Source organism: Dromiciops gliroides, chromosome 4, assembly GCF_019393635.1.
Source record: "Dromiciops gliroides isolate mDroGli1 chromosome 4, mDroGli1.pri, whole genome shotgun sequence".
In the NCBI taxonomy this organism is placed as follows: domain Eukaryota; kingdom Metazoa; phylum Chordata; class Mammalia; order Microbiotheria; family Microbiotheriidae; genus Dromiciops; species Dromiciops gliroides.
The window spans coordinates 463,978,260-463,999,158 of record NC_057864.1 but is presented as its reverse complement, the minus strand read 5'-3'; the positions used below and the strand labels follow the sequence as shown (position 1 = coordinate 463,999,158).

The 20,899-nt window shown below is 40.0% G+C and overlaps 1 protein-coding gene across 2 annotated transcripts in view; it reads right to left on the bottom strand.

Annotated features, from left to right (window-relative positions):
• The window catches only part of NSRP1 (nuclear speckle splicing regulatory protein 1), a 65,655-nt gene that overhangs the window by 14,412 nt on the left and 30,344 nt on the right, over positions 1–20,899 (bottom strand). For both annotated transcript variants that reach the window (XM_043964046.1, XM_043964047.1), the window contains one exon: positions 9,373–9,429. In XM_043964046.1, coding sequence (XP_043819981.1) covers positions 9,373–9,429 — 57 coding nt within the window. The remainder of the gene's footprint in view (positions 1–9,372; positions 9,430–20,899) is intronic.

Genomic DNA, 20,899 nt, shown 5'->3' with positions numbered 1-20,899 from the left:
AGACTACTAGTTCTGGTGAGTTCTACTATGCTGGAAAAGCATCATTATGGTTCCAACAAAAGATCAGTGGTGGCTAGATGGTGCAGTGAATAGAACATGAGCCTAGGGTCAGGAAGACCTGAGTTCAAATCCAGCCTCAGACACTTCCTTAGCTCTGTGACCCCGAATATGTTACTTAATTCCTGTTTGCCTCAGTTTCCTTACCTGGAAAACCCAGGGTTGTTGTGAGAAGCTAATACTGTAAAAAGTGCCTAGCACAGTGCCTGGCACACAGCAGACACCATATAAACGACAGTTAATATCATTGTCATCATCATTATTATTAAGAGGACCAGTGCCAAGCTAAATGTGGAAAGGCTCACTACCAGTAGACTGCCACTTGGGAATGATTTATTTGGCTATGGAGACTCACCGAACAAAGAAAACACAATAATGGTCCTCAGTCCTCAGCCCCCTATCATTTATGCCATGTCAGTGTCAGTGTGGTAGAAAAAGGGATAGAGGATGCTAAGAATCACAGTTCAGAAGAAATTATCTGCTGAAAAGTAACAGCAGCTTCAACATGGGCCCTGACATCTGCTATAGCAGGTGAACAGGCAGAGATGTTCTATTATGACCTTGAAATCCATGTGACCCTCCAAATGAAATAAACACACTTTACTTCTTAGTGACTTCCATTTCCCAATTCCGAAAAGCAAAGTCCAGAGCTTAGACCTGTGCTGAAGTAGCATGCACCCCCCCTCATCCCATTGTTGTTCTTCTTTTTTGCAGGACAATGAGGGTTAAGTGACTTGCCCAGGGTTACACAGTTAGTAAGTGTTCATGTGTCTGAGGCTGGATTTGAACTCAGGTCCTCCTGAATCCAGGGCTGGTGCTCTATCCACTGTGCCACCTAGCTGTCCCTATCCCATTGTTCTTTATGGAGTATATATACTGGTTAATACACAGTTTGGCACACAATCATATTCTCAAGTGTGAGGTACACTTTCACATAAACCATATTTAAAACAGTAGAGAGAGAAGCCACTATTTATTTTAATATTTGACAACTAGTGGTTCTCCTATGGGGGGGGGAGGGCGCATTATGTAATTTAGGGCCTAAAAATTCTCACCCACAGGTACAGGAAATGAGAATGCCAGTCTAAAAGCAATGTCTCTAGGGTATGACATACAGTACTTTCCTTCTGACTATTACTGCTGAGCTGTAAGATTTCTCATCAATATGACCACCAGAGGAAGAGGTGAAAAAGAAAGGTTCTGGAAAACTACCACAAAGAGAACTGCAGGATTTACATGTGGAAAGGGCTGGTGAGAACTGAGTGTGAATGGAATTTTGAGACCCTCTTGATGAAGAATGCTGGGCTTGCAGTCAAAAAAGAGCCTTGGTTTATAACCCAGCTCTATTGCTGTCACTTAATCCCTCTGGGCCTCAGTTTCCTTACCTGGGAAGGAGAAAGGAGAACTAGATGCCCTTTAAGGCCCCTTCTTGGTGTAAACTGGTGGTCTTATGATCTATGGCAGACTGGTACAAGGTCAATTTCTCATCTCATGTAACTCTGAAAATGCCCTTAGTTCTAAGGAAATTAATGACTCTATAAACACAACTAGTTGTATAGAGATTCCCTTATACTCTAAATTAAACATCTTTTTGAACTGGAGCCTTAGTTCTTTTTCAAAAATACCTAATAAAGATGGAATAAAAAACACTTAACTCAAAATGTTCCAAATCCTGAAGGCATCTTGACAAAAAAGTCTTAATGAGCCCCTCATTTCTTGTAAAGCACTGCTGCCTAGTAAACCTAAAACAACCTTGAAAGTCATTAGTCTTTGGGAAGGTTTCTAGATCACCTGGGATGGACAACTCTTCAGATTCCAAGATTTCTTAAATCATTATAATCCATCACAGAATTAAATTCTTGGATATGAGAAGACAAGTTCACTTGGTAATATCCAAGTCATTAATAAGTCCCTAGAAAAGTCCAGAAAACTTTCTATACTATTTTTCACTATTTTTCTTTTTTTGTTTGTTTTCTTTCACAAAATAACTAATACTAAAATGTTTTACATGATTGCACAAGTATAAACCTATATCAGATTGTTTACCATCTCAGGGAGAGGAGAGGGGAGGGATAGAATTTGGAACTCAAAACTTTAAAAAAAAAAGAAAAGAAAAGAAATGGTAAAAACTGTTTTTACATGTAATTGGGGGAAAATATTATTAAAAGACTGGGGCGGGGGAAAGTCCAGAAAATAACATTTATTTACAACTTGCTAACAGATTAAAACTCCTTGAAAACAGGATTTTTAAAAAATCGTTGTATTTCCCTTTGTGGGTAGCCTAGCACACTGGGCATAGCAGGGCCTCAATGTCTGGTGACTAATGAATTTTTCTAGCAGAATTACAATGCTATTATTCCCCGATGTGAACTTTCAGGGGCTTTTCCAGGCCTATTTTCTCAGTCCCGTGTTTATGACCAAAAGCATATTCTTTGTTTACATCATCAATCTTTGTCTTACTCTTCAAAATCTTGCACCCGCTCTTTGTTGCTTTCTGAAGTAAAAACTTTATTTTGAAAGGACTCTCAAGGTCTTCTACCACCCAGAGACCTATGATTCCCAAGTTTTGGAGAAGCTGCGTCACTATGTCACTGGTCAATTTTACATTTCCTGCATATACAGTTACTCACACCTAATTAGTTACTGATTGATGTGTGTTTATACTTATCTCAGAGAAAGTCTAGCACAGTGCTCTCAACATATAGATGACAAGAGCTGCTGACTGAACGGCTTTGCATATACCTTCAGCCCTGCAGACCTCCTGGAACTTTCATTCTGAGAAAAGGCCCAGGGGACGTTGGCATCATTCTTCTTCCCTCCCCCACTCCTCACTTTTTAGATCCCTTTAATGTGCTGTCTTTGCCCCATTAGAATGTCAACTCCTTGAGGACAGGACCTGTATCCCCATTGTTTAGTATAGGGGCTGACCCATAGTAATGCCAAGTGAACAGCTCATCACCCAGCTCCGGTTCAGAGCCTTTCCAATTGTACAGGCCTGGGTCACTGCCCTTCCACAATGCAGTATCAGGGCACTTGTCAAGGGAACATGACTGATGGGAAGACAACTAACGAGCTTCAATCACTGTTCTGAACCTTAGACATCTATAGAACTGGTGGCACAAGCTTCAAACACTCTTTCCCCCTTTCCTTTTCACCAAATTGAGTCTTTCCCACTCTTTAAAGATTAGACAAAAATCCTAGTCCTTTGGGAAGACTTTTATTCAGTCACACAAAAAGACAATTTTACCATCACCACTAAACCTGCCACCAGTGTGCACTTCACAGTGACCAGCACACAGGAGGCCCTTTAAAAATGCCTATTGCTGACCTGTTGTAAAGCTACAACTATAGTGGAATACTCATCCATTCTAGTTCCTTCCAAGCTATAAATTTTCAGAGGACAGAGATTTAAATTTAACCTGTATCTTGCATATTCCTCAAAGGCCTACTGAGCAATAATGTCTTACATTTTGGGGGTAAAAAATGTTTACATGGGTAAATAAGAAAATGACACGCTGTAGAATAAAGGAAGGAATGAAAAGACATTTCCTACATTTGGAGTGTTGGGGATCCAACTAGAAAAGGTGAGACAGTCCCTGCACACAAGGAAGTCAGACTTTAAAAGAAAGTCAGAAGAAAGAGAAAGAGGAGATTAATGAATTGGGCATGCAACTTAAAAAGCTAGAAAAAGAACAAATTAGAAATCCCCAAGTAGACACTAAATTAGAGATCCTGAAAATTAAAGGAGAAATTAATAAGATTGAAAGCAAAAAAACTATAGAATTAATCAATAAAACTAAGAGCTGGTTTTATGAAAAAACCAATAAAATAGATAAAATATTGGTTAATTTGATTAAAAAAAAGAAAGAAGAAAACCAAATTACCAGTATCAAAAATGAAAAGGGTGATGTTACCACCAATGAAGTGGAAATTAAAGCAATAATTAGGAAATATTTTGCCCAACTGTATGCCAATAAATTTGACAATCTAAATGAAATGGATGAATATTTACAAAAATACAAACTGCCCAGGTTAACTGAAGAGGAAATAAAATCCTTAAATAAACCCATATTAGAAAAAGAAATTGAACAAGCTATTAATGAACTCCCTAAGAAAAAATCCCCAGGGCCAGATGGGTTTACGGGTGAATTTTACCAAACATTTAAAGAACAATTAATTCCAACATTATACAAATTGTTTGGAAAAATAGGTGAAGAAGGAGTTCTACCAAATTCGTTTTATGACACAAATATGGTGGTGATACCAAAACCAGGCAAAGCAAAAACAGAGAAAGAAAATTATAGACCAATTTCCCTAATGAATATTGATGCTAAAATCTTAAATAAGATATTAGCAAGGAGATTACAGCAAGTGATCACCAGGATAATACACTATGACCAGGTGGGATTTACACCAGGAATGCAGGGCTGGTTCAACATTAGGAAAACTATTAACATAATTAACCACATCAATAAGGAAACCAACCAAAATCATATGATTATCTCAATAGATGCAGAGAAAGCTTTTGACAAAATACAGCACCCATTCCTAATAAAAACACTAGAGAGTTTAGGAAGAGGTGGAGCTTTCCTTAGAATAATAAACAGTATCTACCTAAAGCCATCAGCAAGTATTATATGCAATGGAGATAAATTAGAGGCCTTCCCAATAAGATCAGGGGTGAAACAGGGATGTCCATTATCACCCCTATTATTTAATATTGTTCTAGAAATGCTAGCTTTAGCAATCAGAGAAGAGAAAGGAATTAAAGGAATTAGAATAGGCAAGGAGGAAACAAAACTATCACTCTTTGCAGATGATATGATGGTATACTTAAGGAATCCTCGAGAATCAAGTCAAAAATTACTTGAAACAATTAACAACTTTAGCAAAGTAGCAGGATATAAAATAAATCCACACAAATCATCAGCATTTCTATACATGACCAACAAAGTCCAGCAGCAAGAGATAGAAAGAGAAATTCCATTTAAAGTAACGGTAGATAATATAAAATACTTGGGAGTCTACTTGTCAAGACAAACCCAGGAACTCTATGAACACAGCTACCAAACACTCTTCACACAAATCAAATCAGATCTAAATAATTGGAAAGATATCAATTGCTCATGGATAGGCAGAGCTAATATAGTAAAAATGACAATACTGCCTAAATTAATTTACTTATTCAGTGCCATACCAATCAGACTACCTAAAAATTATTTTATACAGCTAGAAAAAATAATAACAAAATTCATCTGGAAAAACAAAAAATCAAGAATATCCAGGGAAATAATGAAAAAAAATTCACAGGAAGGTGGGTTAGCGGTACCAAACCTGGAGCTTTACTATAAAGCGGCAGTCATCAAAACTATCTGGTACTGGCTAAAAAATAGAGTGGTAGATCAATGGAATAGGCTAGGCTCAGGAAATGCAGTAGTAAATGACACTAGTAATGTAGTGTTTGATAAACCCAAAGACTCCAGCTTCTGGGAAAGGAACTCAGTATTTGACAAAAACTGCTGGGAAAACTGGAAGATAGTATGGCAGAAATTAGGCATAGACCAACATCTTACACCTTATGCTAAAATAAGGTCAAAATGGATACATGATTTAGACATAAGAGGTGATACCATAGGTAAATTAGGAGAGAAAGGAATAGTGTACCTATCAGATCTTTGGAAAGGAAAACAGTTTTTGACCAAACAAGAGATAGAGTATATTATAAAATGCAAAATGGATGATTTTGATTATATTAAGTTAAAAAAATTTTGTACAAACAGAAGCAATGCATCCAAAATTGGAAGGGAGGCAGAAAGCTGGGAAACAATTTTTGAGGCCAGTGCTTCTGATAAAGGCCTCATCTCTAAAATATATAGGGAATTAAATCAAATTTATAAGAATCTAAGTCATTCCCCAAATGAGAAATGGTCAAAGGATATGAACAGGCAGTTTTCTGATGAAGAAACCAAAGCTATCTATTCCCATATGAAAAAATGCTCTAAATCTCTAATGATTAGAGAGATGCAAATTAAAACAACTCTGAGGTACCACCTGACACCTATTAGATTGGCTAAAATGACAAAAAAGGAAGATAATAAATGTTGGAGAGGCTGTGGGAAAATTGGAACACTAATGCATTGTTGGTGGAGCTGTGAGCTGATCCAACCATTCTGGAGAGCAATTTGGAATTATGCCCAAAGGGCGATAAAGCTGTGCATACCCTTTGACCCAGCAATCCCACTTTTAGGTCTTTTGCCCAAAGAAATCATGGAAGGGGGAAAGGGACCCACATGTACAAAAATATTTATAGCTGCTCTTTACGTGGTAGCAAGGAATTGGAAGTTGAGGGGGTGCCCATCAATTGGGGAATGGCTGGACAAGTTGTGGTATATGAATACAATGGAATACTATTGTGCTGTAAGAAATGATGAGCAGGAAGAGTTCAGAGAAACCTGGAGGGTCTTACGTGAGCTGATGATGAGTGAGATGAGCAGAACCAGAAGAACATTGTACACAGTATCATCAACATTGAGTGTTGACCTACTGTGATGGACTATATTCTTCTCACCAATGCAATGGTACAGAAGAGTTCCAGGGAACTCATGATGGAAGAGGATCTCCAAATCCAAGAAAAAAAAAGAAAGAAAGAACTGTGGAGTATAGATGCTGATTGAACCATATTATTTCTTTTGTTTTGGGTGCTGTTGTTTTTTTTTTCTATTTTGAGGTTTTGCATCACTGCTCTGATTCTTTCTCTTGTAACAGGATTAATGCAGAAATAGGATTAATGTTATTATGTGTATATATATGTGTGTGTATATATATATCTATATGTATATGTATAGATATATATAGATATAACCTATATCAGATTACCTGCTGTCTAGGGGAGGGGGGAGGGAGGGGAGGGAGGGAGGGAGAAAAATCTGAAATTGTAAAGCATGTATAAACAAAAGTTGAGAACTATCTTTACATGTAACGGAAAAAATAAAATATCTCAAAAAAAAAAAAAAAAAAAAAATAATAAATGATGAGCAGGAAGAGTTCAGAGAAACCTGGAGGGTCTTACGTGAGCTGATGATGAGTGAGATGAGCAGAACCAGAAGAACATTGTACACAGTATCATCAACATTGAGTGTTGACCTACTGTGATGGACTATATTCTTCTCACCAATGCAATGGTACAGAAGAGTTCCAGGGAACTCATGATAGAAGAGGATCTCCAAATCCAAGAAAAAAAAAGAAAGAAAGAACTGTGGAGTATAGATGCTGATTGAACCATATTATTTCTTTTGTTTTGGGTGCTGTTGGTTTTTTTTTCTATTTTGAGGTTTTGCATCACTGCTCTGATTCTTTCTCTTGTAACAGGATTAATGCAGAAATAGGATTAATGTTATTATGTGTATATATATGTGTGTGTATAGCTATATATCTATATGTATATGTATAGAGATATATAGATATCACCTATATCAGATTACCTGCTGTCTAGGGGAGGGGGGAGGGAGGGGAGGGAGGGAGAAAAATCTGAAATTGTAAAGCATGTATAAACAAAAGCTGAGAACTATCTTTACATGTAACGGAAAAAATAAAATACCTCATACATTAAAAAAAAAAAAAAAAGAAAGTCAGTCAAGGAATGAGTATTCATGAGGTACTTTACTATTGGGACAGGCACTATGCTACCAGGAACTGAAGATGTGGATACAAGCAAAAATAAAGACAGTTACTGTCCTCACAGAGCTTACATTCTAACAGCAAATGAAAAGGAGCTAGAAGTGGGGAGGAACAGGAGGCGCCCCAATACAGGCCTGGCAGGGAAGTCTGCAGAATCACAATCAGAGCCAGGAGGTGAAGGCAACAGGGAAAGCCTAGGCTCTTCCTGAAACGGAGGCTCACTAATAGAGGGCTAAAGGGATGCTCAAGGTCTCAAGAAGGCCAGACACTGAGGAAACCTCCAAGGTGAAAAGGCAACTGAAGCATAGTAGTAAAGTCTAGAGAGCCAGAAATTGAGCCAAGAAAGAAATGGAAAAGCCAGAAGTGCAAAGGACACGACAGGAGGGTGGAAGGTAAGGCCTAGGGTCCTCGGGCTCCATCAGAAAGTCAAAGGAAAGTGCTAGGGGTTCTTTACCACCCAGTATGGGTTGTGAGATGGCATGAGGCGAGGAGAAGAGGTGAGAGGGAAAGGCATAAGGACCAAGCTGCCCCTGAAGTTGGAGGGTCTTCTCACTGCCCACTTGCCTAAATGAGGCCTGGGGCAAAAGGGGAAAGATGTGTCCTTTAAAAAGATACTAGGAAAGGGGCAGCTAGGTAGTGCAGTGGATAAAACACTGGCCCTGGATTCAGGAAGACCTGAGTTCAAATCCAACCTCAGACACTTGACACTTACTAGCTGTGCGACCCTGGGCAAGTCACTTAAACCCCACTGCCCTGCCAAAAAAAAAAAAAAAGATACTAGGAGAAACTAGAAATCTTATAAAAACAAATGTTGTGTATAATTTATGTTGAATTGTTTGAGTTCTTAGAGTGGGGGTGGGGGTGGGAGGGGAGGGAGGAAGAGAGGTTGGAACACCAAGTTTTAAAAAAAGGTTGATGTCAAAATTTGCTTTTACATGTAATTTGGAAAATAAAAGTCTAAAATAAAAAAACAAAACAAAAACCAAAATGTTGAAAACTATCTCTAAATGTTACTGGAAAGTAAATAAAATATTTATATGGGAAAAGATTAAATTAAATTAAAAAATAAAATTTTTAAAAAAGACACTAGGAGAACCACAAGCATTTAATGAACACTAAGACAAAATGAATTAAAGAGCCCTTCAACCTAACACCTTTGTGAAAGCAAGAAATATTCACTCTATTAGCAAACTCGAGCTTAAGTTTTTTTAACCACCTAATAATACTCACCAGAACTTAGAATGAATATAATTCTTTAAGGATCTATTTCAAAAAAGCTGAAACTCTGATTACTCTGAGAGGAGTACAGCTGTTTCCCACTTTCAGTCTATTAGTTCAAGAGCAGAAATCATTAAACTCACAGCCCCATTTCTCATACTGCTAAGGCATCTAAAAGCCAAAAATGGCTTAATGTGTCCTAACCCAGCAGCAAAGAATTCGCTTTTCCTCTAACTAGGACTTCCTCCAACACCTCCATGAAAAGTCTGAAATCCTAACCTAGGAAGCCTTCTCTAGACTTCTGTTATTCAGTGAAATTAGTCTGAAGTGTTGGACCAATCACCAAAATACCCAGACAAGATAGGAAAATGTAGGCAGAGATTCTGATTTTGCCCAATGCACTGTATTTCTTCCCCATACCTGTTTCATCACTTGCTTCTTGGAGGCTTCTCTCTGAAGGCTGTCACTCACGGAGGTCTGTCAAAAGAAAAACGAGAAAAACCTCTTGGTTTAAATTTGTTAAAAAATATCTCCTTCATCCTCTTATTACTAATTAAGAACATAGAAAAACTAGTGTTTTCTTGTTTGTTTATTAAATTAAAATCTTGTTCAAATCTATTTCTAAAATTTCAGAGAATAAAAAAGTGAAAGAGTTCTGCAGTCATATCTCCATATGTCCTGAGAAACATAGAACAGTGCTTTGTATATGGCAGATAATCAATAAATGATGAAGGAAAAAGGATTCATGGAGGGATACTCCTGAATTGCATGGATGCTTTACACATTCTCTTTATTCTTATACTTAATTATACTTATACTTATATACTTATATACTTATATACTTATATACTTATACTTATTCTTATACTTAATTCCAGCTGCTGTAGTATGTCCTTCAAATATGAGCCCCCCAAATGCATGGCATAGTTAAAAAAGACATTAAAAATTAATACATTTGACTTAAAACAACTTGCTAGAGCTTTATACTTGCCCAAGAAAAAAACAGTCCCAGTGCAATTTACCTCAGGAACCACTGGCCATGCATCTGACCAGTGTGGAGCCTGACATACAAGTCCCAACACCAAGAAACAGTGCAAGTTTTTTGGGGGCCAAAGGTTTTCTAAGGTTTCTGACACAGAAAGATGTTGAAAGGGTTAGTTTCAGAGCAGCATGGGCAGAACTGTATGAACTGATGCTGAAGGGAAGTGAGAACCAGGAGAACAATCCACATTATAACAGCATCAGTGCAAAGACAGACAACTTGGCAGATTTAAGGACCAACTACTACTGCAAAAGATAGAGGGATGCTGCTGCTGCTTACTGCAGCAGTAGGGGGATGGCCTCAGGGTTTGGAATGAGACAGGCTGGACATGGCCAATATATGGATTTATTTTGTTTGCTTATGCTCCAAGGACCATATCTTTCTTCTTCTTCTTCTTTTTTTTAAACTTGGGGTAGGTGAAATTTGAGAAGAAAGGAAAACTAGCTATCATAACTACCAGGAGAGGGAGAGAGAGAGGGGGAGAGAGAGAGAGAGAGAGAGAGAGAGGGGAGTCTTTGAAAAATTTTCTAAAATGAACAGAAAAGAACCGAAAGAAGTTCAGAAGGAAACAAAGACAAACAGGATAACTTTGAAAGTACAGTATGTTGGATTTATGATATTCTTTAAATTTTTAAAAAAATTTTAGACTTTGTTTTTATTTTTTCTTGTTCTATGCTATGGATATCAGGAATAAAATAATTTAAATAAAATAACATATATAATTACAATGAGCCTCTTCCTTTTTGTGGCATTACAAGCAAAATGAATTTACGATGCAATAAGCCTATTTATCAAAATCATGTAAAGGCAGAAAAAGATACTCAAAACTTAAAACTAGATCTAATTTATTTCACCAGGATGCACAATTTATTAGATTCTTTAAAAATCAAGCTGTTCAAAAGAGAGGTTTATGGTTTCACAAAGAATCCCCCCCCCCCAATCTGCTTTGTATATGAAAATGCTTTGTTTTGGCAGTGTCATTAAATTAAGAATTAAAAACAAAACCAAAAAAAAAATAACTAAAATAAAAGCATTTACAGCAGGGTAAACAGGTACAAACCCAGTCTGAGGAGCTGCTTCACTCGCTATCACAAAGCTCCAAATGCACTGACAAACACTGTATTCTATGGGCTCTTAGACATTGAAGCTGCTTAAGTGTGGAAAGGCCGAGGACTATTTTGCTTGTTGGAACGTATTTTTGCAGGCTGAAGAGACGTTTCAGAAGTACCTTCAAACTGGTTAGAATGGCATTTATATACACAGAGTGATTCATTTGTAATGGTAAAGAGACTTTTAATACCAGAAAGTGTGTATTTCAGTTAGCTTGAAAACCAGGCTTTAAACACCATGTAAACTACCAGATCGAAAAAGAAAACATTAATTGAGATCATGAACTATTGGGCAAAATGCCCAACACAGAAAAGAAAACCAATAAATACCTGATGATTTGATTTCAACCATTTGATTTATCAAATAGTTATTAAGTAACTACTATGTGCAGAGCATTGTGCTACAAAGTTCAGAGGACCAGAGTCCCTGCCTTTGCAGAGCTGAAATAGAAGAGGGATGATACAAATGCAATAGAGAATGGGAAAAGAATATGCTTTGGGAGCTCTGAGGAATTGTTACCAATGGATGGATCTGGGAAAGCTTCATGGAGGAGGCAGCACTCAAACTGAGCTTTAATGGATAGATGAGAGTTCAAAACAAGCATTTGTCAGAGACAAAAGAGAACAGTCATGTTGGAAAGGGCATCAATTCAGTTTTTTTTCCCTCTTCTCCTGTCCATTCTGCACATATACTCTATGAAATGAACAAATACTAAAAAAATTTAACATTCATTCATTAGTGTTATTGTTTCCAAATTATTTCTACAAACAACAATCTGATAACATCTTATTCATGTAGCCAGAGTAATGTTTTGGGGGACCAGGAGGGAATGGAAAGTGGGAAAGTATCCCGCATGAGCTAAAATTCTAGTTAACTGCAACATTCCATAGAATACCCAAATCTTTTAAAAGCCATTTTTTTTTTTGGTGGGGCGATGGGGGTTAAGTGACTTGCCCAGGGTCACACAGCCAGTAAGTGTCAAGTGTCTGAGGCCGGATTTGAACTCAGGGTCCTCCTGAATCCAGGGCTGGTGCTCTATCCACTGTGCCACCTAGCCGCCCCCAAAAGCCATTTTTAAAAGATCTGATTAACATATCATTTACTTCCTTGCCTTATTAGACAATCATAATGACATAATCTGAGCTGCTGAATGAAAAACCATTTACCAAAGAGTTGCTATGTGCCAAGCCCTGGCATATAAATTAAAAACGGAGACAATCCTTGCACTCAAGGAGCTGACATTTCAACAACACATGAGTGAGGAGTGGCAGGAGGGTGATTTGGTCAGGAAAGTCACTGGGCTGGGAGCTTGGATCTGATTACTGCTCTCAGAATAAGAAGTGGATATGACAGGCTGGAGTGGCATCAGCAAATGGGCAGCACGGTAGGAACACACCAGCATGCAGTCTGGTCAGGTCTGCTGGTGGTTCGATGGGGTGCACTCTCACCCATAGGGGACAACCCAGCACAAGAACTACAGGACCCGGTTGGAGGCAGAAAGTGAAGCGGTAGCAGCAGCTTGGTGGTATGGCAGGAAGATGGTCAGACTGATAACTGGATAAAATATGTCAAAAAAACCCCAAACCTTTTTAATAAAGATAATACCAATAGCAACTTCCTCAAAGGAGTGTTGCAAGTCAAGTCAACAAGCACAGAAATGAAAATCACCTCACATCCTAAAAATTGGCAAAAATGAGAAAAGGTAAGAACAGTCAATGTTGGAAGGGCTGTGAGAAGACAGGTACATTATTGGTGGAGCTGTGAAAAATAAATTTCCCTATAAAAATCAAAATATGTAGAACAGCACTTTTCATGATAGCAAATTATTACAAATAAAGTAGATGCTCATGGATTAGGGAATGGCTAAGCAAACTGTTGTACACGAATGTAATGAATATTACTGTACTGTAAGGGATGACAAATGTCATAAATATAGAGAAGCATGGAAAGGTCTATATAAACTGAAGAGTGAAGAAAGAAAGCAGAGCCGAGTCAACAATATACACAATGATGACAACAAAGTTAATAGAAAGAACCACAAAAAAGGTGGATGCTGCAAAATTATAAAGAACAAGCACAGCTAAAAGGGAAGCCACTCACTCCCACCCCACTGTAACTCTCTATGGAAGTGGGAAGTCCACGACCATAGTATGCAGTGCATATTTTCAGACTTTTTTGGCTCTTGCTTTAATCTGATTTATGTCAAGAATTCTACAAAAATGCACGTTTCAAAAAAACAAACAAAAAAACCCCACCATGCAATCAATTATGCTGATTGTATACAGTCCTCTGCTGTCTCCCTCTGCTCCTGCCCTTTGGCTCCAGGCTCCTCACCAGTCCCCTACCAAACAACAACAACAAAACCCCACCAAACCGAAAAATAAAAACCAAAAAAAACCTTCCCAAGATAAAAGAACAGATGTAGAGAGACTACCTACACTGCCTGCTGCAAGGGGGGAGCCTGGCCTGAGGCCCCCTACAACCAAGCGGGGATTTGTCTCACTCCACCCCCAAAGTCTACCCTTCCTGTGTGTGTCCCGGCACCCCTGATTGCCCGTCCTCTCCTGCCTATGTCCCCTTCAGTTTGTGTCTGGAGCCCACCCGTACATGACCGCCCTCTCCTCTTCCTCCTCTGCCCCCCCCCCCATGGCCCTGAACCGTGAACTGGCCCCTTCCCGCTTTCCTTCCTCCCTCCCCTTCCTGCTGGAATGCAAATTTATGTTCTATAAAAACTTTCTTTAGGGAGACTGCAAAATGGTCCAATTACAGATAGCAGGAATTGCCTGTAATCAGTTATGCTGAGTTTCACCTCTTCTTTTTCATTTATTTTCTTTTGCCTTAAATAATGTTATTGGCTATATGGAATGGCTCTCTGGTAGGGGAGGGTAAAGGATACCAGTGAAAATTAGGTGATATTAAAAAAGACAAATAAAAACATTTAGAAAAACCAAATGAACAAATATTTATAAGTAATTACTACATGAGAAGCTCTGTACTAAAGTTCAGAGGATACAAATAAAGAGAAAAACAGGCCCAGTCCTCAAGGGCTGCAATTCTAAATGGCAGCTTGATATTTAAGATAACAAACAGAACTTAAGAACTAACAGATAGAAGAGCAATAAATATTCATTCATTCATTTAATTCTCAAAAGAACTGCAAACTTTTAACCATATGAAAACATTCTGCAGAGCTGTTATTACGATTAGTTCATGGTAAACATCCTCTATTTTTCACCAAGAAGTTAAAATTATATCACCTAAAGTAAGCGTGATTCTTCTAGAGTTGCCTGGACGTGGGCAAACAAAGTCCATAAAGGACATTGCTGATTTGTAAGGCCGTCCATAGATAAGTAAAAACAATACAAAGAACAGGAAGTTCTCGTCTCTCAGTTCTCAGAGCCCAACAGGAAATTGTAGCCATAAACCACTGGAAGAGGGATCTGCTTTCTCTTGGCTGACCAGCACTTTGGATAAATGAATGACAGGTGAACCTTTTGAATTGGTTATTTCAAAAAGAACTCTTTTCACTATCATATTTTTGTGGGGCAGCAGATTGAATCCTGGTGACTGATATGAACAGAAATCCCTTTCCAGACATCCTGCTTTTTTGTTTTTAATTTCTTTTGATGAAAGGAAGATAATTTAATAATATAAATGAAGCTGCTAACCCAGGGAAGAAAGAAAGCAATCATAAAGTGTCTGTAATGTATTATTTAATGTCACTGTGATCCATGTTCTGTGTAACAAGTACAGGATTTCTAGCACTTTTCTTAGAGCAATTTGCCACAAACCTAGAGGCAACCCCATTCCAATTTAAATAATGAAAGGAAGGATGGAAAACTATTTGCTTCCACTTCCTAAATCTCCTTTGCCACAATGGCTTGTATAATTTCGTATGCATTATAATAAAAAACCTTTGGTTCCAAAGGTTTGTCATGCTGGGGTGGGAGTGGGGATAAGCTCCCACTCTCTATATTATTTATTTATTTATTTATTTTTAGTGAGGCAATTGGGGTCAAGTGACTTGCCCAGGGTCACAGAGCCAGTAAGTGCCAAGAGTCAGAGGCCAGATTTGAACCCAGGTCTTCCTGACTCCAGGGCCGATGCTTTATCCATGGCACCACCTAGCTGCCCCAAAGACATCAATACTGGTTTTTTTGTGTGTGTGTGAGGCAATTGGGGTTAAGTGACATGCCCAAGGTCACACAGCTAATAACTGTCAAGAGTCTGAGGCTGGATTTGAACTCAGGTACTCCTGAATCCAAGGCCAGTGATTTATCCACTGCGCCACCTAGCTGCTCCTTCCCACTCTCTATAAAATGCTCCAGTAGCGTGTGTCTCAAATAGCCTCTGACAACTGAAGCCCAACCCCTGGCCTTCTCGTGGCGGAACTGTTTCCACTAACAGGAGAAGGGGCGAAGGCAAGTCACTGGCGCCTTAAAACCAGTCGCTTTGGGCAGGTGGGGCTCCTTAGCCTTGGCAGGCAATCCGCCTAGGGGAAGGAAACCCTGATTTTAAACCTCTGCTGCCTTGGGGCTATACCCATATATGGGAAAGGCTTAGGGAGTTAACCCGAGGAAAAATCAGGAGCTGGAGTCCCTTAGGCAGTTGGATGTTGGACATCACATCCCTCTGGCAACTCCTGCAGCAGCACTGGTGCCAAACTGTATTGGCTCTGCCTGTCCTCTGGATCCACCAATGTCGCAGAGAGGGAAAACCTGCTGCATGGGCAACAGCTTGCTTTCCATATTGATCCGCCCAGGCCAGTGCCCTGGAGAGGACACTCCAGCTACTACTCCTCATGGGGTAGATACAACACGGGATACAGTTATAAGTCACTCAGGAGCTGCGGCTCCCACATTGGACTGCACAGCCACACTGTGGCCTGTGGCTTTTCAATGTGCTCATCCATGGTTGTCCACGACTGGTGGAGGCCTACTAGTACTACTAGTACTATAATAAAAAAGGTAGATAAGGAAAGGTGCTGAAATTGGTGTCCTTCCTTTTTCAGTGGGGGAGACCATAAAGATGTTAAATGTTGCTGTTTTGATTGGTTTTACTTACCTGTTTTTCCATGTTACAAAGAAAATAATAGTTCTATCTCATCAATCAAAGCCCCAGAGAGTGTGTTCTGGAGATGAAAGGGTTAAATCCTCCAGGGCCTAGTGTCTGGTCCCTGAATTTAGCTAGGGGATGAGAGTAAAGTGAAGCCAGGGTTAAACAGATGTAGTGGGTGAATGTAAATGACACCAAACTTCTGAAGACAGCGTATAAAACCTACCTAACCCGGGGTTAGGATTTTCCTATGTCTTGATCAAATAAGGAAGTTGTGAGAAAATGGCTGTGGTGCATGTAGCCGGACACCAGGGTACAGACACGTTTGAGGCTAGGGGAAACAGACTTGCTGATGAGGAAGCAAAAAAGCTGGTCTCTGTGAAGAGAACCCAAGCCAATTAATGATCCTGATACCAACCTAACTGACGGTGGTGAGGGTCCCAATCTTCTCGGAAGAAGAAAAGAAAAAACTCAGGGAGGTGGGGGCTCAATGCACGGATGAAGGGTGGTGGGCACTTCCTGACGGGAGGGAAATGGTGAACAGAGCCATCATCATGAGAGAACTCACGGGCACCCTGCATCAGTGGAGCCATTTGGGAGCACAGACTGTGTGTGATATCATATTAAGAAGGCATGGATGCATTGGGATCCATACTATTATTGCAAAGCAGATTAGTGACGGCTGTATAGTTTGCTGAAAAATGAATAAGAAAATAAAAAGTCAACGAATTCCTGGGGGTCGGGCTCCGGGACTGAGACCATTCCAGAGTATGCAGGCAGATTTTACAGAAATGCCAATAGGGAAATTGCAATATCTATTAGTCTTGGTGGATCACCTGACAGGATGGGTCGAGGCTTTCCCCACAGGAAAGGCTACTTCCCAAGTGGTAGCTAAACTGGTATTAGAACAGATTATTCCTAGGTATGAACTGGTGGAGAATATAGACTCAGATAATGGGACCCACTTTACTGCTCAAACCCTGCAATCAATAATGAGGGCTTTAGAAATAAGATGGGATTTTCACACTCCTTGGCATCCTCCCTCCTCAGGGAAGGTAGAGAGAATGAACCAAACGTTAAAAAAGCAAATATCTAAATTAATGCTTGAAACCAAGCTTCCATGGACTAAATGTCTCCCATTAGCCCTAATTAGGATAAGAACCACCCCTAGGAAGGATGTAAAAATATCCCCATATGAGATGTTATTTGGGTATCCAGAGTTCCCAAGAATAGAAACTAGAGACATGTTTCTCAGAGAATATATTTCTGGCCTCTCTGCCTCTGTTTCTTTACTCTGACAGAAGGGACTTCTGGCCCAGACTCCTCCTCTCGAGTTTCCAGCTCACCAATTTAAGCCTGGAGACTGGGTATTGATAAGAGCCTGGAAGAGCAACATGTTGGAACCTGATTGGGAAGGGCCGTTCCTGGTGTTACTTATCACTGACACTGCAGTGAGGACTGAGGAGCAAAACTGGACTCATTACTCTCAACTAAAAGGGACACCTTTTCCAGAAGAAAAACCAGAGCCAAAGCACGAGCAGTAGACTGTGAATAAGGAATCTGATGGATTGAGGATGGAGTTTAAAAGACTGTAATGTACACTGTTCAATGGAGTCAAGGAAGGGGGGGCGGGTAGGACTCATAGGGTGGGTTGGGATTAATACTGTCCTGTTTCTCTATTATGGTACACATAATTGCCTGATGGCATGAGCCTGGGAGGGGACCTGTTGAGGGATATCATGCTTGAATGGGTATTCGCTCCCTGGTGTATGGCATGCTATTAGAGATTGGGAGGACTTTAGTTTAAGGGTACCTCTTGGAGATAATAGAGTAGAAGGCCAATATACCAAGCCTGATACAAAAAGGGGGAAGGGAGGTAACATTTTGGGGTAGCGGGAGCTGCCCAGGCAAACAAGTAGTGGAGGAGCAAAGAAGAGAGGTATTATGGGGGGAAGGAGGGATGAGGATTCATCCCTGGCCTGCTGGAAGGCACATGTACTCCTTTTAATACTAACCATCAGGACCAGAATGGTGAATGGGTACTGTTATGCTCTTGAATCCTTTCCAGCACACTGCATCACTACAAAAAGGAGTGTATCAGCCCAAACAGCAGAATCTGATACTTGTAAGGTTGCCCTGTGTAACCATGATCTTGGGGTACAGGAGAGGATTAAGGAGTATGAGAGATACATGTGCCCAGAACCAACTTACAACACTAAGGGAAGTATCCAGGGAGATGAGTATCAAAAAGAACAATGCGACCCAAATAGACTGACCTTTGTAACATATGGATTTGGTATATGGGCATCAGAAGGAGGAACTGACCCCACAGGAAGAATAGGAATATCCTTTGAAAATCCCATGGATCCTACATCCCCCTATCCTTTTAAGACTCTGGAAATAACCTCTCCAAGTCCAGAGGGGAAATTAGGAAACCCTGAAACGCCTGAGTTACAGATCATTGAAGTTAAGGGTGTGAGACAGACAGTGGAAACAGAAACTGGGTTCGGAGATTCAAATGCTTGGACGGGATGGGTCAGCGCTTTGGGAAGACCAGCTGCCCATACTCTAAGTCCGGATTTTGGCCTGAAGGGGTTCCTGTGTCTCCTTCAATTATACCAGAACAAGTAGACAAAGGATGAGAGTTGCAGGGATTTAGAGCTACTCTTCCCTGTAATAAAAAAGACAGCAGAAAAGATCATGCCCACCTTTGTTGGAGCCCCAGGAAACCATCCCACCTGTCTCTCCAGACTGGTGAGAGAAGGTTTTCTGGTCTTGGGTAGTATGAGTTGTGTCCAAACATGGGAAGTAACAGAGAACAACTCGGTAGATTTTTCATCCCTGATCTTCCCCTGAGCAGACCTATGGTGGTATTGTGGTGAACGACTAACCTTACCCCCTAACTGGGCTGGGACTTGTGGGTTGGTGTGAATCTGAATCTAAATCAAGAAAAAAAACACAGCCCAGAGGGGCAAAAAGGGTCATCTGACACTCCAATCTGCCTAGACAGCATAGGAGTCCCACAGGGTGTGCCAGAATCTCTCCTATGGTGGGTAACCATAACTAAAAATGTAGATTGGAACCATCAGAGGTTCATCATTTACATTAGGGATGCGGTACACAGTATTTCTGAATAACTGGCTGTAACTAGCAAAGTGGCTTGGGAAAACAAAATAGCCCTTGATATGATGTTAGCAGAAAAAGGGGGAGTGTGTGTCATGCTGGGTGGCCAATGCTGCACCTTTATCTCAAATAATACTGCCCCTAATGGTTCAATAACTAGAGCCTTGAAAGGCTTAAGTACACTGGCTGAGGAATTAGCAGAAAAATTCAGGGCTTGACACCACCTGGATGGGATGGATGGAATCCTGGTTTGGGAAATGCAAAGGTTTCATTGCCTCAATCCTCACACTCTCATTATAGTGGCAGGAGTTTGATGCTGTATTCTTCCCTTCCTCGAAGGGTTAAACCAGAGGCTAATAGAGACTTCTCTCACAGAGGTTACTCCATCTGGGAAAGTAAAGGCAAACACTCAAATGCTAATATTCACAGATTTAGACCAAGAGGCAAAGGAGATATTCAATAAATGGAATGAGAAGAGCCCAATAGTCAAAAATAAAGAGGAGGGATTGTGAGAAAATGGGTAGTTGTCTCCTCTCAGTCTCATACTCCTCCTGACCTGTTTTTAGGACAAAGGTCTCGGATCCCCTCCTCCCCTCTGGCTAACAAAATCACATGGTTCAAGGAGCTCTGGTCTCAATAAGGTCTGCTCTGGAGTTGTGTCCATATAAGGAAGAATAAGGTCCACTCCCAAGTTATGCCCATATAAGGAAGAGGGATAGGAATACTGCGTTCTGATTAGCTAGTTTTTGCATGTAGATTGTAACCCTTGAGTAATCGGACTAATGATGAAAAAGGGGAGGGTCCATTCAAGTTAGGGACTAGGGTATAAAACAGGGCCTGCGAGCCCCATTTCTTTGCACCCACTAGTTTTACACTACGGTGCCTCCTCACGAGAAGGAAATAAAAGAGCCTTTGTCACATCGCTGCTGAGTTCCGGAGAATTATTGAGAATTATTGAGTTTTCCCTCACACAAGTTAAATGCCAGATTTCTGAAAATCATCTTTCTCACTAATTACTTCATCCCTACATGCATCCAACAAATATTTACTGTTGAACCCTACCAAATGCTCAACAATATGTTACTCTTGTTGGGGAATCTAAAGATGAAAAGATTTGGTTTTTGCAATTAAAGAGCTCAGCAGCTAGGTGGCACAGTGGGTAGCCATGCCAGATCTAGAGTAGGGAAAACTCATCTTCCTAAATTCAAATCCAGCCTCAGACAATTAGTAGCTGTATGATCCTGGGCAAGTCATTTAACCCTGATTGCCTCAGTTTCCTTATCTGCAAAATGAGCTGGAGAAAGAAACAGCGAATCACTCCTGTATCTGCCAAGAAAACCCCAAATGGGGTCAAAAGAGTTGGACACAACTGAAAACAACTGAACATTAAAGAACTCATACTCTGGTAAAGAAAGCTAGAAAACATCAAACAGTTAAGGTATGATGAATGCTAAACTGTGGTATTAATTACAGATATAATAGGAGCTCAAAGGTTACCTGTTAAGCCTTCTCAACTGCTGTACCAGTCCCCTTCCTATTTTTAGACCACTAATGAATGGAGGAATTAATCTTTTTCATATTACTATTAATAATAATATAAATATATAAGTAAATGAG